The sequence below is a fragment of the Xyrauchen texanus genome, chromosome 4 (genome assembly GCF_025860055.1).
Source record: "Xyrauchen texanus isolate HMW12.3.18 chromosome 4, RBS_HiC_50CHRs, whole genome shotgun sequence".
In the NCBI taxonomy this organism is placed as follows: Eukaryota; Metazoa; Chordata; class Actinopteri; order Cypriniformes; family Catostomidae; genus Xyrauchen; species Xyrauchen texanus.
Window position 1 is genome coordinate 16098040 of NC_068279.1, and position 16934 is coordinate 16114973.

The following is a 16934-nucleotide window of genomic DNA, read 5'->3' on the forward strand; positions in this document are numbered from 1 at the left end:
CTCAATCTCCGTCACTCTCTCTGGTGTAAAATGTATTAGACTAGCAGGCCGTACAGTACAGGCACCTCTGGCATACTGTCTCCTGCTCTTAAATGCACTGAACCATGAGGTTCACTGAGCAACACATAACCCCAGCTGCCCTCCTTCTCACCCTTTTGACGATATTCAAGACATCTATATACGATATTCAATGTATTTGCACTGAAATAAAAGGTGATATTTTTTTTATATCAGAGGAACCGTGGGCCTATTGGTGTATGCTTAAGTTGTTTATGACCTTACCGAAACCGGTTTAAAGTGTTTGCATGACCTTGCACATTTTTGGCTTAAGCATAAACAGTGTAAGACTGTTTATTTAACCACGCTCATTGTTGCCAATTAAAGTAGATTCAAAATGTTTAATGTAAGAACTAAAATATTAAATATCTATTTTAAAATCATCAAGGCATATTTTGCCAATTTGTTTTTACTAAATGAACACAAGGAAGACTGATATTGAATAATTTCATTTATATGCACCAATATAACCAGATAATACTTAGCAATAAACAGAACTAAAGTATGTCAATTGTATAACAAAAACAAATCAATATATGAAAACTGCCACAATTAGTCTTTGTGAAAGTTTTTGTGTGATGAACAACTGTTGAATCCCTGGGTTTTGAATGGATTCATCGAAACAGATTGTTTGAACTTATTTTCAGAAATTAATCGAAATTGCCAACACTAACATAATTAACGTAAGTGTCCTAACATTAAATGTAGAGCCTTTTCTAACTGCTCCATTTTCGGTGGAGGAAAATGCCAATCTAGTATTGAGGCGAAAATGTAGAAAAATTACTGCATTTTCAAACAAAATGTATTATTGTGGACATGGCCTCAGTCTTAATGCTCTTATACTCTCAAGTCTCCACACAAGGAGGGATCGCGAGACTTGTCTAATGATGGATTGTTTTTGGAAAATTAATGGGCAAGCAAAATGATCAAGATATTCACAATGATGCTCATGTCGCCAGCACTGGCACACTGTCTCCTGCCTTTATATGCACTGAAGCATGAGGTTCACAACAACTCATCACCCCAGCTGCCCTCACTCTTTCAGTTGCTCCCTTCATTCTTCATCTTGTTCTTGTTATTCTATCCTCTATTTCCCTCTATGTTCTACCCTTTGTTCTTATTCCTTCTTTTCTTTCCCCCTCGCCCACACATCTCTGATTGCTCTCTCTCCAATGAACTCTGAATTTTCACCCTTTTTCTTATCTCTTGCTGCAAAGCATTTTGTTGTTCTTCGACCCCGCCTCTCTCTGATTTCAGAATTTCTCTTTCTCTTTCGTTGTCCTTCATTTTACCTCTACCTCAAGGTAATGTATTCCTACCTACCTCTCTTTCTGTCCGCTCCATAGTCCTTTCATCATTTTAGAGACCACAGTTGCCTCCATAAATTACTCTTTCTTTGACCTTGAGCACAATATGCACTGTGGGACAGCACCCACAGCGCATGTACAGAATGCACCCTATCCACACCGGACATGAGCGGCACATTGCGTTTAAAGCAAATCACTCAACACTTTACAATAAGGTTCAATTCTTTGACATTAGTTAATGCATTAAGTAGCATGAACAAACAATGAACAATATAATTTTTTTTTACAGCATTTATTAATCTGTGTTAATGTTAGTCAATAAAAATAAAATTCTTCATTGTTAGTTCATAGTCCATTAAATGATGTTAAGAAATACAATTTTGGATTTTTAAAAATGAAGTAGTATATGTTAAAATTAACATTAACCAAGATTAATAAATGCTGTAAAAGTATTGTTCATTGTTAGTTCATGTTGACTAATGTTTTTAATTAATGTCCGCCACAGTGTACAAATGCCTTGTTCTATTTCTGACAAACTGTAGAGCTTACTCCAGCCCCTTTATTAACACGTCCATCCAACAAAATTATTTTACTTACCAAATATCAAGTGTGTCTTGCCAAGAAAATTTATTTTTAAATCAATTCTGATTGTTACATCAATGCCAGCTTATTGTGTTTTTATATTATTTAAATAATCTTTTGTTTCTATACCTATACAGTATGCAGTTATTGCAATAATACAATTATATTAATAATTAAGTAACAAGTATATTTAATACAAATGGATTTCTCTTGAAAATAAGGTATGTACTCAACATGCCCTTTATACTTTCAATTTCGACATATCCAGTGTAGACAGCCTTAAGCTGTTGTGGCATGGTGTTTCAACTGACACGTCAGGTGTAGACAGAGTGTTGTGCAAAACCCAACAACAAAATGCTGTTCTGGTTGGTTGTTAGGGCGTTGCTTTGCAGTTGCTATATTCAAAGTGGCAACACTCTGTTTCCACCCAGACTGCTAACATAACAGCATGTTCTCTCTGTTCTTTCCTTCTTAGCTTAGGGCAGTGTGTGTGTGTGTGTGTATTTGTACATGTAAATGTGTCTACATGTTGTGTGGCATGGTGGCAATAGTTGGAAGAGTGAGGCTGTGTGTGTGTGTGAGTGTTTGAAGAAGAGAGAGAGAAAGGAGAGAGTATTGGGGTTGCGCATTATTAACAGTGAAGCAGAATGTCAAGGATTCAAGGTGTGGAGAGAGAGAAAACAAAGTCTGTTGGCTGGAAATGCACTGATGTCTTAGAAGTGGTTGTCTGACTGTATGATATACTGCAGCTGGGCAAAGCTGCTCTTGTGTTTTTGTCAGAATAAGACAAATAAACATGAAAACACGGGGGAAGTGTCTCAGTCTCCCCCTACGCTGGCTAACAATGGAAAATCCCATCCAAATCTATCTGTGATGACTAAGGCATTAGAGGGGGATGTACAGAAGAGTATATTTATATCAGTTTTTCTATAACTAAGATAATCAAGAGAGGAACTATAGCTGTGCAATACAAATACACTCATCCCAGAGACGCTTCTGCTTTTCAAGATACAGCATGAATGAGGTTTCAGTTTATGATACCCTCTGTGGAAGTAGAATGTGTCTGTCTGTGTAAGTGGGTGTGTGTATTGGAGTGTGAGGTAGGGATGGCTAAATTATAGAGTTTCACTATTAAACACAATTAAAAATGTCACTGTAAATTTAATGGAATCTACGGTTAATATTTGTAAAAATGTTTTGTTTACACGTGGCAAAAAATACTATGTAATTAATATATAAATATATCATATATAAGAGTTTTTCTTTGTGTAAGCCGGTCTCACTTTCTTGTGCCTGGGTGGTTAGAGCAGCTGTTACAATGGTTACTGATGATGTCCACGTGGTACTTGTGGACTGAACATGAACTTTCAATTCACACTGGGGCTTACACACAGACTCCAAAACATGAAAGAGAATTTCGATCTTCCAGACTCATATCCACAGAAAAATGGCTGACTGAAGATGAAGGATGGAAAACATGCAGACAAAAGTCATATACAGCCTAAAGATGCACATCCTACAATGGGTCAGCATGTTCCACTACAAACAACAAATAACTAGTGAGTTTAATATTTTTAGCTCTGGTGCTTTTAAAAGGACAAAATGAGAGATGCAACTTTTTGTAAGGTTTGATAGGGCTGAGTCACAGTGCACAGTGCATATGTGTGTAGTTACTATTGGTTCATAAAGGAATATTCCAGGTTCAGTACAAGTTAAGCTCATTTGTGGCATAATGTTGATTATCACAAAAATAAATTTTCTTTAAAAAAAAAGCAAAAAATCTGGGTTACAGTGAGGCACTTACAATGGAAGTGAATGGGGCCAATTTTTGAACGTTAAAGTACTCACAAGACATAAACAATATGTGTGTGAATATGATTGTAGTGTTATAAAATTGCTTTCTAACCTTTTCTGTGTAAAGTCATAACCAATTTTCCAACTTTGTTGCCATGACAATATATTGTCAATAAACCCTAAAATGAATTTAATTGAAATCGTATTGAATTTTGAAACTTTTTCACCTCAAATAATACATGAGTTTTAACAGAGGAATTAACGTGAGTGCTTTTATAAAATGATAAGTTAAAAATTTCTGCCTTTAAACCCCCTAAAATTTGGCCACATTCACTTCCATTTTAAGTGCAGCACTGTAACTTCAACAAGTAATCACAAATTACTTGTGGTAATCAACAATTGATCAATCAAACATGGTTGGATTCTGTAAACTATATGTTGTGTACCCACAATAATCTTGCAGTTATGCACTCCAAGCACTTTGGTTACATTGAAGCACTGAAGCATTGTTGTGCCCTACATTGGAGCATCTCTTATTATACCTCCTATTAATTTACTGTGTATTTATCAGTTTTCCTATTGTAAGGCTGCACTTAGAGTCCAAATATTTCTAAGAAACGCATCCACAACTAAAACGTTCAAGTGTGATATGATGTGCCTTTTTCCCCTCAGTGCTGTTGCATAATAAGAAAATGGGCAAATAATCATAAAAATGGTTAACCGGGATCTTTTAATCTAACCTTAAAAATCTCACATCATGGCATCCCTAGTGTGAGCCACTAATGGAAGGTGAGGAGGATCAAGCAAAACTACCTTCTTTATTCCTCAGGGATGAGTAGGATTACCAGCACTAAATCAGGCTATGCAAAATCTTTCCCCCTGTTCCCAAGGAAATTTCTTTAAAAAAATATAAGATTGAGGAGAAATAAAAACCATGGTCATAATTTAACTTTATACTCATGGATCTTTCATTTCAACAGTCAGTTTAATATGTGTATGTTTCAGTATTAAAATTTGCCATTAATCATGACTAAGCTAAAATCCACAAACTAAATCCGATACATGGAAATGTCTGTCCAGAGATCAGTCCTGCTGCCTGGATTACAACATACATACATAATTCACATGGTGAATACCATAACTGTGAAAAAAATAAACAGGGATCTGGCAAATGTTCAAGTGCCAAATTGTGTTAGAATGGCAGGGATGACAATTGCCAAGTTATAACTGTATAAATGTTTGCCAAGATATATATAACATTTCATCATCAACAGTCAAACACATATTTTTTTGATGATTTGTATAGCATGCTTTTCTCGCTGGATGGCATATTTTGTTCTGGACATAAGTTATAACATTGGATTATTTAGCCAAGCAAGCTCACAGACAATTATAAAATGCCAAATTTTTTTGAAAACTGCCTAAAGTAAAAGCAGATATAAAGTTTGTATCTATTTGAGGCTTACAGCAGCAGTGGTTGACGCATAAAAGAGACATTTGTATTTGATGAATTGTAGAAATCATATTTTATTCTGTGATTCTTTTAAAAATCTTTCGAACTGTGGACAACAAAATAAACTGTAAATTCCTGAGAATGAGAGCTTTCATTTGATATATGACTTGTCCATTTAGATGCTATGTGAAGGACTTTTATTTTGCTTTAAATATTTCTACCCCATATATTTCCACCACTAGGGGGCGCTAATTTTCACCGCAAATGTTTTGAGGCCTTCTTTTCTTATTTTAAGTAGCATAAATGCATACGTGATTATCTCAGAAAAGTTCAGGTTCTATATGCTTTCAAATTATACCTTAAATGCCTGTATACTTATATACGGAAAATGTAATGTTTTGAAGCGTAAACATTTTTCTCTATATAGCGCCCCCCTCCGCAGAGTTTAAGGGGTTAAAGGACCACAATGTGGGCTATTAATGCCAGTTTTCCAGCACTGTGACGCAACTCTAAATAAAAGCATTCAGTAAAAATGCCAACAACTGTTATTTTTTCAAAAAAATATAAAACAAGTCTCATGATGAAAAAGGAAAAAATAGGGTAAAAACACTTCGACATTCTCAAATTAGGCTATTAAATACATAAGGGAAGTCTGAAGGCATATGAGTAGAACTGTTTCAAATGTTATAGTCATGCAAGTGGTTGCATGACAGAATTCTGGACTGTGGCAACAAGGTTAGCTGTACAGTACAGGTTTTGTATGAACTTGTCTGTCAAAGACCAAAGGCTGTGAGAGATCGCATAATTATATAGGGCCAATAATCTCACAAAGCATTATATTAAAGAACACAAGAAAGAAAAAATGTGATTGGACTGCTAAAATCTGCTGAGCACTGCAGTACATCCTGAAGGTTCAGGAATTCTGATGCAATGTTCGGACAAAACCAGTTGCTCTATTCAGCCACATTGCTCGTGAGATATCATGACTAGCAGCTGTGTGCGAGGATCCAGACAAGGTCATCCGTAAAAGGCACAAATTAAATCTCTGTGCGTGACAGCACATAAATCACTAACTGTATACTTTAGTAATGCATTGCATTCAGTAAAAATGACAACAACTTGTATTATAAAATTACAAACAGCACAAATTCCTGAAACAGCACCTGAAGTCTACTCTTTACTTCACCCTCCCTGAACTCATGATGATGCTTGCAGTTCTAGCTCAGACGAAAAGTGTTTACATGCTCACGGAGAGCTGACAGCTCTTTCTATGACAGGCTAGTACAAGATCAAGACCTCACCTTATATGTGAGCATGTTTAGATTGATTACAATAATTACAACTTTACAATAAGATTGCACTTGTTCACATTAGTTAACTACATTAGTTAACATGAACTAATAATGAACAATATTTTTTCAGCACTTATTAAGCTTGGTTAATGTTCATTTCAATATATAGCCTACTAATACGTTTTTAACATTAAAAGTTGTATACAACAACATTAGCTAATGCATTATGGACTAACATAAACTTTTAACAAACAATTTTATAAATTAACATTAACCAACAGTAATAAATGTTGTAACAAAATTGTTCAAAAAATAGTTAATGATATCTACTGCATTAGTCAAGTCAAGTGGTTTTTATTGTCGTTCAACCATATACAGTTAGTACAGTACACAGTGAAACGAGACAATGTTCCTCCAGGACCATGGTGCTACATAAAACAACATAGGGCAAACACAGACCCACATGAGACTACACATAAATAAATAACATACCTATATAAAGTGCACGTACAAATGTGTGCAAAAAGTATGGGACAGTAAAATAAATTACTAAAATTAACAGAACAATAGGCACAGTGAGAGACAGTGCAGTGTCGACCAGTACACAGTAGTGCAAAAAGATGACAGTTTCTAAAAATGCCAAATGTAAACAGAACATACTATGAAATAGTGTTCTATGCACATAGCAGTTATTGAGGTAGCAGCCAGGTATAAAGTGACAATAATTAAAGTGCAACTCAGGACTCATGCGTGTGTGTCAGTCCGGTCTCTGAGTGTTGAGGGTTCTGATGGCTTGGGGGAAGAAGCTGTTACAGTCTGGCCATGACAGCCCGAATGCTTCGGTACCTTTTGCCAGACGGCATGAGGGTGAATAGTTTGTGTGAGGGGTGTGTGGGGTCATCCACAATGCTGTTTGCGTTGCGGATACAGTGTGTTTTGTAAATGTCTTTGATGGAGGGAAGAGAGACCCCGATGATCTTCTCAGCTGTCATCACTATCCTCTGCAGGGCTTTGCGGTCCGAAATGGTGCAAGTCCCAAACCAGGCAGTAATGCAGCTGCTCGGGATGCTCTCAACAGTCCCTCTATAGCAGGGGTGGGGAACCTTTTTTCCATTAAGGGCCATGAGAGTATTTACGAATTTATTTGCAGGCCATACAATTGCTTGCAATTTCTGATTGTGGGTTGAAATTAATGTACGCATCCCATTATGTACTTACACACCAAAAACACTAAAAGGTATGTCTATTACACAATATTTTGTGTTGCTATCATTTTAAATTATTTTTAAACAATATTTGAAAGGATTTTTATTTTATTGTTCAGGTTAATTGAATCACAGCCATTTTTTGCTTTTCAAATTATTTCTCAAATGGCTTCACGGATCAGGTTAAATGGTCTCGAGGGCCTTATACGGCCCTGAGGCCTGACGTTCCCCACCCCTGCTCTATAGAATGTAGTGATGATGGGGGTGGGAGATGTGCTTTCCTCAGCCTTCGAAGAAAGTAGAGATGCTGCTGGGCTTTCTTGGTAATAGAGCTTGTGTTGAGGGACCAGGTGAACTCCAAGGAATTTGGTGCTGGTCTACACATCCTCTGAGCACTCTGCCAGGAATGTTGTCTGATCCAGCAGCCTTCCGTGGGTTGACTCTACGTAGAGTTTTCCTCACATCAGCCGCGGTAAGACAGAGCACCTGGTCGTTGGGAGGAGGGGTGGCTTGGCCAGGTTTTCACCTGCTTCTGGAGCGGTTTTGTGCATCTGACAAGCGGTCTGTATGCTGGAATTAGCATAACAGAGATGTGGTCTGAGTAGCCAGGGTGGGGGCGGGGCTCCGCCCAGTAAGCACCTGGGATGTTTGTGTAAACAAGATCAAGCGTGTTCGCCCCTCTTGTTGCAAAGTACACATACTGATGGAATTTAGGGAGCACTGTCTTGAGATTCACATGGTTGAAATCTCCGGCGACAATAAACTCTTTCAGGGTGAGCATTCTGCAGTTCGCTCACAGCCCCATACAGTTCACAGAGCGCTTCATTAGCGTTAGCGCTGGGGGGGGATGTAAACTCCTGATTAACTAATATGAACAAATCCAGTCTTTTTGTAAAGTGTTACCGATATACCTGTTGACAATTTCAGTTTTAAGTGATGAAATTGCTATTGTTAATAAGGACCAATGTGGAGTGAAGAGAGGGACTTTTAGGGGAATATTCTAGTCAGGCAATAACCACAACTGTCCACTTGGCACAGCAACTGGGACACAGTCAAATTATGTTCCTGTGTGCACCAGTGCTGATGGGAAATTGCACACTTTCCCCTTTTGTTCCCCCAAAGCATTTTGATCAGGACTGGCAAAAGCACAATGCAATTGAGGGAGCATCATTTCGACACAATATTTTCTCCTCTTGCTGCAGCACAGCAGTGAAATCCAATAACAAGCCTGAGATCATCAGTCAAATCTCTGCACTCGCATTCTTTTAGACCCTTTAAAATCTGAAGGTTACATAAGTAAAAAGGGGCCTGAACTCTTACAAATAAAGATCTGATTTAAATGTTAAGTGTAATACATGTAGTTCTCCTAGTATTCTTAATGCGAAGAGTAAAAATGAGTTGCCAGACTTTGTACTTGTAAACAGTTCAGGCTCACTCGCACAGACAAGACCAGGATCCAATAGCTCTGATCCTAAAGGAAACACCTTTAAGAAAACATATAAGTGAGATACGATATGGACTATTAGCATTCTACAAGCTAATGTCCATGATGGAAAATGTGTTGAAACAGAAGTTGCATATACATTCGAATCACGCACTTTCTGACCTGTCATCATGACACACACACACACACACACACTCGCAAAACAAAATGTCAATAAAATATTTCTTTGGGAGATATTTCACCACAATAGGCTGTTTAGCCTCGGCTTACCTTTGGGCTGTTATTTTATAGAGCAACCTGAGGTCAAAGTCTCATTCCTTGCAAGTCAAGATTTCTAAGAAATTCAACTTGTTGTACAGTATGTCTTGTAAATATTATTCAAATTGGATAAGTTTGATATTAGTAATGTATGTGAAGCTAAATATTTGTTGTTAGTAACTGCTTCTTAAACTTAAGCTTCTTGCACATTTTTGTCTGTTTTGCATCGCTGAAGATATTATTTTAAAACTATTAAGCTGTTTGCATATGATTCATCATCGCGACATTGCTATTGTTGGACTATTGTTAATTTGAGTAGAATAGTAATAGTTATGTGTATGTCTATGCCTTTAGAACCACACCTCTATCCACAAGTGTAACTATTTGGAATTAAATAAAATAAAATTGGAAACAGTGTATTTTAATCAATGCCACACACAGCGATCGCAACACTAAACCATCACCATAGCATTTCCCTGCAACAACTGGAAACACTAGAGGAGCATATGGATTATACAGTGTATGTCAATATCAAGATTTTTAAATAGCAACACAACTACTTTAACATCTCACACCAGAAAACATTTGTTCATTTAAAACACATCACATCCATATCCATAGTGTTTTGGTATGCAAGATGTGTTTTTGAGTGTTAAAATGCAACAGGTTCAAATAAGACATATCTGCACTTTCAACCCAAATGTTGTCATTACTGGATCAATCAATTTTCTTAATTAAACATTACTTGAAATGTCAAGTTTTAGGCTAATAACTCAAATATCTGTTACTTCTTTATCTTAAAATCCTGTAGACCTAAGGTTTTAAGTGTTAATAACAAAATTGAGATTATAGGGAATAGCCATAATCCCTTGCACTTTAATTATTTAATTGTGTTCCCTTGGTCAAAGGGAATGTATGGGGGGTGTTTAAATAGCAAATCTGTGTAAGTCTACTTGCATCTAGTTACTTTAACTTAAATAGTTACGTTTATTCTATATGAACACCAAGTTAATTTAACATAATTATTTATGTTTAGGAGACGCCATTATTCAAATCAACTGAGGAAACGTTTACTCAATCAATTGGGTAAAGTCAACTTATTAGGGTTTTCACTGTGTAGCCTGGCAGCCCAGATTGATAACCTACCAGTTGCCCTGTCCTAATGCAAGATCAACCTGGTTGTGCTGACAGGTGTCAAATGTGAACTCACCAGCTCGTCCAGGTTGCGCATATCCAAGAGGACTTTCTTCTGCTGCTGTTGCCAGCGGGCCAACAGTTCTGGGTCGGGCTCGCCGATGCTCTTCTTCCGGCTAAACGTTCTGTCCGGCGGCCTCGGCTCCCCCAGAGCCTCTGTCAGGTTCTCCTGGTCCCGTATCTCTTCCTCGATTTCCTCCTCCAGTTGAATCAACATTGGTGCAAGCATGCCGAATTTGGCCCCCCGGCGAGCCACCTCCAGCAGGCACAGCACGAAGTTCTTCTCGTTACATTTCTCCACCAGGTCGTTGGTCTCGAACATGAGCACATCTTTGATCCAGAGCTCCTGCCTGCACCAGCCGATGAAGTTTGACACGTTGTCCCTGGCTAAGAAGGATCCAGGTATGACGTTCCTCGACTGGAAAACCACATCCTTGCTGGGTATCCGCAGCGACTGCGCCGCATCTGGATACTTCGCCTTGAATTCGTGGGCGGCGCGGTTCACGTTGTTGGCATGCCGGCAGAGCGCACAGCCGGATTCCAGACCCTCCATAAAAGTGTCCGCCGAAATGTCCAGATCATACAGCGTGTTCAGCCATTCAGCCAGATCCTCCTTCATGGCATACAGGTATTCCTCACTGGATTTGAACGGCCTGATGCTTTTGGAGGCGGCGGACTGAATGTTGCTCTGATCAGCCATATTATGGGAAAATGTGTCTCAGGCAAGGCACGGAATGGTGTACGATTGTCTCATACAGTAATCCTGCATAAACAGCGCTGCGGATGGCGAAATAACCGTGTCCACTTGGCCATCACACAACGATGTGCGGTACGAGCTCCTACAACGGGCCGCTTTGACTCTCAGCGCCGCGCAACGATTCGCGATACAACTGTGGGATTCCGCGACGTGAGACACCCGCCTCCTTGAATGACCGCATAGCGATTACTCATTCTTATATGGAAGAGCAGACCGAAACAGAAGCATGACAATAATCAATAGATGACAGTTCGACCACATTATTTTCCAACACGAAGCGTTCACGTGTGTCTGAGGATCATCCGCATTGGCTACCAAATCTCTGCAACGCCTCATTTCTTCATTTGTCCACACCTATTTTGGGCTGAGAGAGTACGCATGGCCGAATCGGGCCCCGGTCTACTGGAACACTTTAATAATAATCTTCGTCAGTGGAAATGATCTGTCCTCGGCGCCGCCTCCTGCCCAACATGTTGAGCTGCAGCAGACTTACATCTCATTGGAGGATCATCGGCAACTTTATCCCTGAGTCTGACCTTTTATTTAAATTGCACGAGCTATCTATACCAACGGTCAAAACGTTTAAATTTGCATCTAACATTCAGTTGATTTTAACGATAATTTTGATTCAAATCCAGTCACTGTTTTGCAAACAGGCCGTTGGACGAATATAGAAACAAGGGTGATACTTATCATTTATCTGGAATTTGCACGTGCATTGATAGCAACAGTAAACATTGATGCTTGTAAGAGTAAATCATGGTTAATCAGCACGATACTGATCTTGAAATGTGTGCAGGATTGACCCATGCGCTTGATTAAAGGGATAGTTCACCGAAAAGTAAGATTCTCTCATCATTAACTCACCCTCACGCTATCCCAGATGTCTTTCTTTCTCCTGCTGAACACAAACAATAATTTTTTTTTTACAAAAAAAGAAAAAAAGTCAGCTTTGTAGGTCCATACAATGTAAGTGAATGGGAAATATTTACGTCCTTTTTTATTATCAATCTCCACTTTCACTTTTACATTCTGCTTTAGTTTTTTTCAATTGCATTCTTCGTGTATCGGCATCTACTGGGTAGGGAGGAGAATCTATTGTAAAAATTGGACTTAAAAGGGCTTTAAGCTATTTTTTCATGAAAAAGCATGCAAAAAATATTCTCTAAACTCTCTTAAGATATTAATGAAATAAGTGTCCTGAGATATCTCACTGTGAAAGCTGTAGAATTTGTAAACCGCAAACAAAAATGTGTCTGTGGACATCGATGCTTTTCACCCGTCAATTTAGCTCGTTCTCATGGTGTTGTATTTGAAGCGGCTCATTGAGGCTATTCATAATGTTTGTCAGTTGGGGGCGCTATTGTGCCACTGTTGAATCTGACAGCCAAAATATGTGCTATAAAATCGCTTATAGCACAATATTGATCTGTTTCTCACCCACAGTTATCATATAGCTTCTGGAGATATATATTTAACCAATGGGGTCTTATGGATTACTTGTATGCTGCCTTAATATGCTTAAACATGTTGGTACCCATTCACTTGCATTGTGAGGACCCACAGAGCTGAAATATTCTTCTAAAAATCTTTGTTTGTGTTCTGCATAAAAAGGTCACATACACATAATGTCTTGCAAATATTATAACACATTTAACATATCAGTGGTTTATTCTAGAAAAAATGTTTATGAAAATTCAAGAAATGAAAAGATCAAGAGAGTTGGTGCATCTAATATTTTTATTAAACACACAAAACACTTAAGTTTAAAACATTTTTGAGGTAACAAAACAAAAACATACAAAAATCACAAAAAATGTTGTTTTTTTTTTTTACCAAATGCATAAAACATTTCATTACACTACCACAGACAGTGTTTTCTAATACGGCATTCCTCATCGCTCCAACTGTAGAAACAAATGTCTTAGGTCTCAAATGTCGAGCAGAGTCTTTTGTCAACACAACATCAATATTAATTGCCTTTTTGATAAAATAAACATAATGTTTTATACACAAAAGTGGTGACCTGCAATGCACACTTAATAAAAATGGTTCTAAATAGTATCAGACAAGGGTTTTTCATCTTGTAAAAATAGCAGAACCCTTTTTAAGGTTCCATACAGCCATCCTTTGAAAGTTCTTTAGAACCTCAAATGCTATGAAGAACCTTTATAATGCACATTTTTATATTCCTGCTCCTATAAAACATAGGCTAATTTACAGTTTTACATTAAATATAAACAAATAAACAAAGCAATGCATGTGTGCCAATCCAAGTCCAGGGGAAAACTTCAAAATAAGAGCCCTTCAAGAACACGAGGGAGACAGACTGCGACACACTTACATTAATAAATACTTCAGATACATATGTGTCAATAAATGCATATGCAAATGAATAAGCAGACCCACATTGCTCCACACATTATACTGGGACAGAAACATACATACATTCTTGTCTTTTATAAACAGTATTTTTATTTTATTCCATACTGACAATAACTCCTCCAAGGAAGAGCAAAGTCCCATGGAAACACAAAAAAGATTAAATGAAGGCTAATTTATCTGCACAATCCTATATGATGTCCTCACCATCCATCACTATGTATTTTGGTGTAATTGAGTGTTAGCCCCGCTCTTCAGGTAATGAGGTTGTGGGGTCCAGCAGCGTCCATCTGACTAGAAATACACATTTACATTTACATTTATGCATTTGGCAGACGCTTTTATCCAAAGCGACTGACAGTGCACTTATTACAGGGACAATCCCCCCGGAGCAACCTGGAGTTAAGTGCCTTGCTCAAGGACACAATGGTGGCATCTTGGTGGTGCTGGGACAATTATATTCTAATTATATATTAGACTGTATGTGAGCCCTTCTCAATGTAAAAAAGAAAGTGTGATGAGCAAAATGGTTATGCATTAGCCCAAGTAAATAATTGAAACATTCCAAAATTAGGTTTAGCTTTTTCAAGCAGCAATAAAATTGTTGCCTGATAACCAGCATAGTTTCATTCATTCTGTAATTATTATTATGAGCACTGAAGTTGGTCCATCAGTCTCACACCCTGCAGGGAGAAAAAAAAATGCTCTAGGTTCAATTTTCATAAATTCCATTCTGGATTATTAAATATATTTGCAAAAAATAAAAAACCTGGATGCATTTTATTTGGACTAGGCCTACATTAAAGGTTAAAAAGAGCTGAACAAAATAACTTACATTTGTTTTTCGCAAATAGTCATGCAAATGCTTAAAATGGTTACAGCTTGGGGAAAGTTCTGCCATACACAATGCATATTCATATAGGATTTTGATGATGTGAATGAGCTGAGAAAATGTGATCTCCCCACAAAAAGAGTTACAGCAATAGTGTTAACCTTGTGAATGTGCCACCGACCATGGGTTCAAATTTGGCCAACCTCTTAAATGTTTGCTCCCAAATAGCACATGCAATTAAACTGTAAACTTTGACTCAGTTTTGAAAAAAGGTCCCAAGATGCTGGAATGGCAATGATGTTTTATTGAAAAAAAACAAAACTACAAAATAAACGAAACTACAAACAAAACACTCGCAAGGGAGTACAAATAAAACATCAAGACAGCAATAAAACTGAAACCAAACCAATTGGGGTAACTAGAACCCACAGGCCAAAACAACTACAAATGGAGTGGTGGTGGCGTAGTGGCTAAAGCACAGGGCTGTTAATCAGAAGGTTGGGAGAGAGAGAGAGAGAGAGAGATCTCTCTCTCTACTGGATCTATTTCAGCTCCTGCTAAAAAACAAATATTTTTGCTAGTTCAACCAGGATTTTTTGCAAGATTGTTTGCAAGATCATATTTGATTATATTTACACTGATTTGAATCAGTATCATCTGGATTTAAATTACTTTTCAACAAACTTTGATTTTTGGAACAAACACTCTGGAAATCTCAGCATTTTAAGGACTCCAAAGAACACACCTGAAACAAAGCACCAGCCAACAGAGAAGCTGCATTGACAATCTGATGGTATCAATGTGCAGTGAGTACCTTTAAAAGTCTGGAATATTGGACATTTTAAGGGAAACAAACAGCTAAGTTTAAAACAAATAAACAAAGGGAGAGTTCTAGGTCTGCTTTCCTGCTCAAGAACAACCCAAGATTTTGCTTCTGGAGGTGCAAAGTGGAAGGTGTGATAGCATCTAAGCCAATCAAAGGGCTGAACGGCACACTGAGTGGTCAATAGTCTGAGAACAGCTAATCCAATCAAAAATTGTGAAACCTGTATAGCCTCACATCTATTTAAAATTCAAAGACCCAAAGCAATCAAGGTGACAATGGATGGATATGCCTCATCAGAAGGGTGCAACCTCAACACTCTGGCCATCACATATCCTGACGACATAACAAGTGAGACTGCAAGAAAGAAATTCAAAACCAAATTAATCAGAGAATTCCCTGAAACTCTCAGAGCAGACTTCATGGAAATAAATGACAGAAGAGTAAAAACAGACCTGCTCTTCTATACAGAGTACGCAAATGCCTGGTACTCAGCACTCTGCTCCAATTTTAAAGACTTAAAATGGGTGGAAACGGAGCCATGAGACAACTATCTGGACACTGCCAAAGTTTAACATCAACCTGTATCACAATGGCACTGTAATGGTCCAGGGCTCAGAAGACAGACTTTTCAGAGACAGTTTGCTGAACTAAAAGTCCTAGCTGAGAAGGAAATGTCTTCTCTCCCCCCAACAATAGCAGCAGAGGAGGTCACAGGCAAACTGCCCCTCTCTACCCACATACACCCAGATCAACAGTCTCTATTCAGTGCATTCAGGAGTGCCTTTCCCAACTGGAAATGGAACTCACTGAATTCAACGAAAGCAAACTCCAAGAAACTGACTCTGGAGATGAAAATAAAAAATCTCCTAAAAAACAACAACAATTTAAATGAAAAAGTGTCTGAACTGAGAAAAGAACTGATGGAAAAAGACACACTTATTCATAGCATTAATGAAAAACTGGAAGACATAAACAGAACCACCGATACAGTGCTCATCCACAGACTCACAGACAGACAATGAGCAACCAGCTACAGAGAACAGTCAGGAGACCAGCGACAGTACTGTCACACAGCCAGCTCAGCGCAGTCCTCCCTCCTCAAACACAAACCCCTCACCACACCCCAAAGCACTCTCGGAAACCTCAAATCCGGAAACTACAACCACCAAAAACAGCCATTCTTATAGACTCAAATGGTAAGTTCTTGCACCACCGAAAGCTCTTCCCTAAACACATGGTTGGCAAATTCTGGTGCCCCACAACAAACGGCACACTCCAAATCCTCTGTCAGTCCACTCTGCGCAACCTACAGAACATTATCATCCACACAGGAACCAATGAACTCTATACCCAGAGGGAAAGAGTTGCAGATAGTGTCATAAGAGTGGCTAAGAAGGCTCGCAGGGAATTCCCGCAGGCCAACATCACCATCTCAACCCTGCTACACAGGAAGGACTGCCCTGCCAACCTGATCAATAGCATCAACCAGAGGATAACAACTGCATGTTCCAGCCTTACGGCCATCAAAGTTGCCCACCACCCAAGTCTAAC

General features: G+C 38.3%; 1 protein-coding gene across 1 annotated transcript in view; it reads right to left on the minus strand.

The window, feature by feature from the left end:
• LOC127634578 (GAS2-like protein 1) overlaps positions 1-11679 on the minus strand; it is a 41996-nt gene extending 30317 nt beyond the window's left edge. Inside the window, exon 1 of the mRNA XM_052114195.1 lies at positions 10603-11679. Coding sequence (XP_051970155.1) covers positions 10603-11286 — 684 coding nt within the window. The 5' untranslated portion in view covers positions 11287-11679. The remainder of the gene's footprint in view (positions 1-10602) is intronic.
• Between the last annotated feature and the right edge of the window lie 5255 nt (positions 11680-16934).